General features: G+C 36.8%; 1 protein-coding gene across 1 annotated transcript; it reads right to left on the bottom strand.

The window, feature by feature from the left end:
• Positions 1-207: 207 nt before the first annotated feature.
• On the bottom strand, positions 208-5,755 carry LOC18433718 (putative pectinesterase 50). The gene is made up of 4 exons (XM_006843799.4): positions 5,230-5,755; positions 4,002-4,205; positions 1,207-1,442; positions 208-558 (listed from the first exon to the last, which is right to left on the bottom strand). The coding sequence occupies exons 1-4, from the start codon at positions 5,713-5,715 to the stop codon at positions 387-389; spliced, it is 1,098 nt and encodes a 365-aa protein (XP_006843862.2). The 5' UTR covers positions 5,716-5,755; the 3' UTR covers positions 208-386.
• Between the last annotated feature and the right edge of the window lie 580 nt (positions 5,756-6,335).

Here is a 6,335-nt window from a genome sequence, read left to right as displayed (position 1 = left end):
ATAAAATTATAATGGTATGCAAGAGAAGTGCCTAGATTGTATTAAGGTTCATATTGAAGGAAGAATGCAATTCTTGGACATATATACGTGCTCCAGCCGATATTTAAAAATAAAAATAAAAAGTAAACTATTGTTAGATCATATCTTCACTCGTTAGTTTATGCCCAACAGGCCTACTGATGCCTAACAGCCCAAGTAGACACAAGGTTTGAATACCCAATTTCTCCCATGATCGTTAAACGGAAAACTTTCATACACTTACCATGGCAAAGAAGCCTTGATAAACCAGCCCGAAAACCAAAGAAAAAAAGCCCATGAATAGAGAAAAACAGAAAAGAGAAAACAAAGCTTGGGCCTTCGTCGCACTCAAACCCTCCACAATGGACTTAGTTTAGGTTTTGGAAAGGGGGTGGCGTGCGGAGCCAGGTGCGGCCAAGAATGTAGGTGACATCTAAGAAGGGTTTCACGTCTTCCCTCCTTAGCTTCTTGGCGTAGGGGACGCGTCCATCCATGGTAGCACCTGGTCCGAAGCATTGGTACTCTCCGTAGAACACCGTCCTGCCAACAACAAACACATGCACAATTACTCTCCCCTAACCATACAACAACTAGGCTGCCAATGCCCCAGCCTGGTAGGCTCCGCCCTAAAAATTTAGGGCTTGGGCCACAAATTGTGTGCCCTAAGGGCCGAGCTAGGGCTAGCCCGTTCCGGCCCTCTTTATTTCTTGTGTTTTTGTTTTACTTTTTCTTTATTTGTTTTTTTGCCTGCTCGGGGCTGTGGGACAAGGCTGGTGAGGCCTGCTCTCACTCTTTAACACCAACTATTCTCACATGTTTAGTTCGTTTGAAAATTTTTTGTGAAAATATTTTCTCATGAAAGAACTCCCCATGTGAATGTTTTCTCATTTTTATGATGAACTTTTGTGCCGTGGACCAATTGGGTTGGAAAAATTTCAAAACCTAATGTGAAAATATTTTTACGAAAAAATTTCATACAAACCAAACATGTGAGAATAGTTTTTCAGGTTGGAAGCCGGCTATGCCTTCACAGGCGAGCCATGTCCCGTAGAGGGGCAAAAGACTAATGAAATAAAAGAAAAAGAAAAAAATAAAAATAAATAAAGAGGGCCGGGCTAGGAAATCATAGTATCTATTCTCTCACACACACATGCAGACTTACATATGTTACCATAGAAATTTACTTACTGATCTCTGTCAGTGTAGCCATGGTTGTCCCACCCCAACTTATCGATGAGGTTGCCCATGTAGGTGCGTGCAAAGATCACTCGCGAGTACTTGCGCCACGCCCTGCTCAGGGTAGCCTGCCCTGTGCCTGTGATCTTGCAGTTCACAAACGAAAACCCGCCCTCATCGCTCTCGCTCGACCGAGCCTGAGCTGTGATGGCTGTTCGCCCAGTGGCCACTGAGTTGATCTCACAGTTCTGCTCCTCCAACCCAAGCCAAGGAATGCAAGTTAAAAAAAAAGGAAAAAAAGAAAAAAAAATAAAAAAAGGAAAGCAAGTTGATGTAAAAAAAGGAAAGCCAGTTGGGTGCAAAGCAAAATTAGTGGTCGTATGTGAATCCAATTTCAACAACTGTTGTTGGTTGACAGGTTGAGATTTCATCCATCAAGGATAAGAACCAACGTCCTATTATCATGTTTTAATTCATGGAAAAGTATAAGGAGGTGACAAGCATTCTCGTCTATCAAATTTTAAATCTAATTGTTTTATTGAGACTAAACTTAAAGTTCAAAAAGAATTTCATAAACTTCATGACACACTCTAAACCATTTAATTTGACATCTAATAGCTAGGCATAATTATAACCTTCTCGTAACAATGATAAGTGGTTTATTTTTTCCTTTTTGATGGATGTTGATTATATATTGAAATAAAGAGGATATATAAAAGGGATTGTATATTATGAGACTAGTTACTCCTAGTGTAAAGACGTAATCACTTTTAGCTATTGGATGTAAAATCCAATAAATTGAAGTGTCACAATATTTGAGAAATTTTATTTTAGATTTTATGTCCAATCAATGACACATATCCAACCATCCGATTCTACATGCAATGGCCCATGATGATTGTGACCTTCTTGTATCAAAAGTAAATAAATGGTCTCATTATATACATTTCCATGTACTAAACTGAAGAAGTTTATGCAGGTTGTCAACCATACCCTACAGTAGTAAGGTGCACCTCAAAAATTTACCCAAAAAAGGTTGTTCCAACATTGAAAATTCATACAATTGATCATCTAGACCTCGAGTTGTACAGACATGAAGAACAAAATATTCAAGTCCTAAAAATTGTATGTCTTGTAGCACATTATCTAGACCCTCTATTTTCCAAAGTTTAAGTGTTTCTAGATCGGTTTTGTCTACACTATTTTTTAAGTCGTCATAAAGGTTTCCAGATATGCATCTTTTAGCTAGATTTAAAGGTATGCATTACTTTGATTGTTTATGAGCCATCGTCTAAAAAACTGCTTGTTTTAATGCATGTATAAATTTTGTTACCCCACCATTAAAAACACCAAAAAATTTCTTAGGAGGATTACCAAAGCATAGGAAAAAGGAGAAAAACCTGCTCATTACTCACCAACGTAATGGTAAATATTTCTCATATTTCTATATCTTTCCAAAAATGAACTTAGTTTGATACGTATGCAACAATAGATGCTTGAATGGTGCCGCCCAACGGTTCATATTAGAAACAAAGAAAAAGGCAGACATAATTACATATGATGTTTCAATTTTATTCTTCTTATACAAACTTGATTAACTTGAAACTTTAGGCATCGATATTTCTTGGTTGGTTGCACCCACTTAAAAAATAATAATAATAACAACAAATAATAATTAATTGACCAATATATCCATAAAACATTAATGAATATTTTGGTCTATTTGATTTCTTCGAATTATTTTTTATATTTATTTTACGTTAGTCTGGATGAGGTGCCCATACTTGAAAATTTCTTATAAATCCAAATTACAGGAAAAAGTAATAATCAAAGTACTAAGTCCAGTTGTGACCATCCTTTTTCTTTCCTTCATATAAGAATCATTGGAAGGTAGTTGTACAATATTTCAGTATCTACATGATGTGAACACCATACCATCCCATAGCATTAATGGGCAGTGATCTAATGCAACAGTTGTATCATATTATAATGCAACCACACTTATAAAAAACCATGTTTGTGGTATTTTTGTTACTCAAAATTTTGCACACACACTTTCTTCATCTCAATAATCAATCCAAAAAAAAAAAAGGTTCAATTTGAACCCTAGATATGGTCAAAATGGGTCCCCTTCCAACAACAAATCTAGACCATTCAATTGGTGAATTTCAATATCTTAGCCTTTATAAACTCAAAATCAAATTTTTTTTTTTTTTTTTTTTTTTTTAAATTGTTCATCTAATGGTAATAAAGCTATCTAAACAAATTGGAAATAAAAAAAAATCATTCTAAGGCCTAGATCTAAACATCTTATTAAAATGGACGGCCTATGTTAATTGGACAAAAAAAAACTTCCAGGGTAGCATTTTCAAATTTTTCTTTTTTGTGATTATTCATTAGAATGAAAAGAGTGTATATTTTAAAGATTGGATCACACAACTGTCCCTAACATGGTTTTTGAAGATTGTTGCAATAGATTACTATACAGCTGTGGCATGAAATCACTGCCCAACATTAATAGATCTACAAAAGAGTATATAAAATTTCTATAAAAAAAATAAGAATATATAAAAAGATCATTCCAATTAACCTGCAACTTTTATATAACTTTCTGGGAAGACATTGTACTCATTGTTTTTTCTATTATCCTACTTTTCTGAGAAAAAAAAAAAAATTTGGCTCATACCCTAATCGAAGAAAATCGCCCAAGAACTTAACATATCAACCTATTGTGGAGAGCAATATTTCTCATTGAAATCACATGACTGTGTCTTAATTTTCCAAAGCCTAAGAAAAGAGAGACTTACAGAGTAGAGGGATCTAGCAGCTCCAAAGATGAAGTCGACTGTCCCCTGAATAAAGCAGTTCTTGAAGAGATGGCGACCGACATCGTCGCAAAGAGTGTCTTGAAACCCAATGAATCTGCATCTGTAGAACGCTGCTTTGTCGCCGGAAATACGAAGGGCCACTGCCTGTCCCTCCTCCCCATCCTTTGGTCTCGGGGATGAGTTCTGATATGATACAAGCAAATTCTTTAGGACAATAAATGAAATAAATATATTTTTCTCTTTCCATTTTCATATATGATACAATGGTTTGATGTATACTTTCTAGAATTATACCTAACTTTTGTTAGATTTTTATGCTTATGTTCGACAGTTCTTGAATCTTACATCGTAGTGTAAGCAGTGTCCGACTACACAGGGGGGCCAATCCAGAGTTGCCGGAGTAACTCCCAACTCACAACCTGGCAGGTCTGGCGAGCCCAAGTACCCCCAGTTTCATGGTCAAGCTTGGGGATGTTAAAAAATTCAAACAGTTATAAAAAGTTTAAAAGAGGAGAAATGCATTTGTAACATATTTCTTTATGTTTTCTATCGTTTTGGAAAAGATTGGAGGTGTTTTGGCTATGAATATTTAGTTTTACATTTTTTTTTTCTTTTTGAATTAATTATAAAACAATGTCGGTCGCAATTTTTTTTTTTTCAAAATCCATCTTTTTACCACTTTTTTAACCTCATTTAGATGTGTTTTATTTAATCTTGCTTTAAACTTTTTTTTTAAAAAAAAAAAAACCACCTTTTAGCCTAGCCTGGCCTGACCTATCCCGACTCAAGCCAAGTAACTCAGAACTTGGCCCAAGTTAATCGGCTACTCGGGCTCTGCCCATGGTCGAGTTGTGTCCCCAAGTTGTGGTTTCCAACACTAAGCGTAAGGGTTACATGAAATTTTACTATTTTTATTGAAAATGGAGCAATTGTTCAGAAAATGTTTTGGGCTGGCTAACCGGCTTCCTGGCTAGGCTTGATTTAGGTTATAGTTTGGCTCCCTTGTTAGTCTTGAGGACCAGGCCTGACCATAAATGCCAAGTCTAGCTATGAGCTCAAGCTAGATCCTTACCAGCTGTACCGCGCCTCTTTCTCTCTCTCTCTCTCATCTGAAATATATATGTACATTTCTATCTTTTGAGATCCATATCTATCTCTCTCTCAATCTTTGCTACCCTTCAATCTCTCCCTGTAACAACTCTCTCACCTCGAAAATGACGTTCATGGCGATAAAATAGTCTGCCTCGACGATAACTGTGGCACTATTCCATGTCCCATATTTGGCCGAATTACCGTTATATGAGATTGTCGGCATGTTGATGGGGTCACCCAAGAAAGTCACAAAGGGCTTGGTCCTTGGCACGTTCACCTTCTCCTTATAGAGACCAGGTTTTATCTTCAAGATATAACGTTGTGTATTCCCCACAGGGATGCTGTCTACTGCAGCCTGCAAGGTTCCATAGTCACAGCTACCGTCCTTGCACACGACTAGGACCTTAGTGCCGTTCTCTGCAACTGCCAATGCGTCCTCCATCGTAACGTTAATTCCATTCGCTATTTGACCCATTCTGGCTTCGTACATAGCTTTGTTATTCTCGAGCCATGAGTGGAAATCATTGTGGGCGGTAGCAGAGGACGAGACCAAGACGAGTGAGACGAGGGCAACGACCGGAAAAGACCACATTCCGGCCATTTTGCATGAAAGTTTTGCCTATCTAATGATTTGGAGGGGTATGGGGTTTATCGGAAAGGGGTCGGGATTTTATAGCCAAGAAAATGGTTTCATGCGACCTGGTCAGTGTTTCCTTTGGCCAAGCTTTTGCCAAATGAGTTGGAATGCTATTGATTTTGCGAAATGAGAGGAGACTCTTTTGGTGGTGTTTGGACTGTTTTTGGGGTCTTCTCTAATCTTTTTATAGGGTTGATATTTGTGTCCAAGCTAACCATTCATTTGGCCTCAATTACGGGTGGCAACGGATCGGGTCGGTTCCAACCATGGCTAGCAAGTCTCCGTTTAAAACACGATCCTTAAAAAAAAAAATTTGATTTTTTTAAATCCGTTTAGAACTACAACTTTTTCAAAAGATCTTCAAAAAGCTTCGCTTTTTTCATAGAACCGATGTAAACCCGTATTCTATCTTTTTTTCAATAAAAAACTTCTCCCTGTAACTTTATTTCTTCATTAACTTAATATCATTGAATTTTTATTTAAAGATAAGCAAATTAATAGTAGGAGTAAATTAAGAATCTTGATTTAGAGTAAAATTCCATAAAATGTTTCACCAATAATTTCCCTTAAAAAAAACATTTACA

The sequence above is a fragment of the Amborella trichopoda genome, chromosome 12, assembly GCF_054954075.1.
Source record: "Amborella trichopoda isolate Santa Cruz 75 chromosome 12, AtrichopodaSantaCruz75HAP2 v2.0, whole genome shotgun sequence".
NCBI lineage: Eukaryota > Viridiplantae > Streptophyta > Magnoliopsida > Amborellales > Amborellaceae > Amborella > Amborella trichopoda.
Note: the sequence above shows the minus strand (reverse complement) of the source record. Positions and strands in the feature narration are given on the sequence as shown.

Bases quoted from the DNA above. Each gene is read 5' to 3' on its own strand.
- LOC18433718 (XM_006843799.4), bottom strand. From the start codon at position 5,715: ATGGCCGGAATGTGGTCTTTTCCGGTCGTTGCCCTCGTCTCACTCGTC. The intron at 4,206-5,229 runs GTGAGAGAGTTG...GTATCATATCAG, and splicing joins CCATGAACGTCATTTTCGAG to AACTCATCCCCGAGACCAAA. The intron at 559-1,206 runs GTAAGTAAATTT...TGTTGTTGGCAG, and splicing joins GGCTACACTGACAGAGATCA to GACGGTGTTCTACGGAGAGT.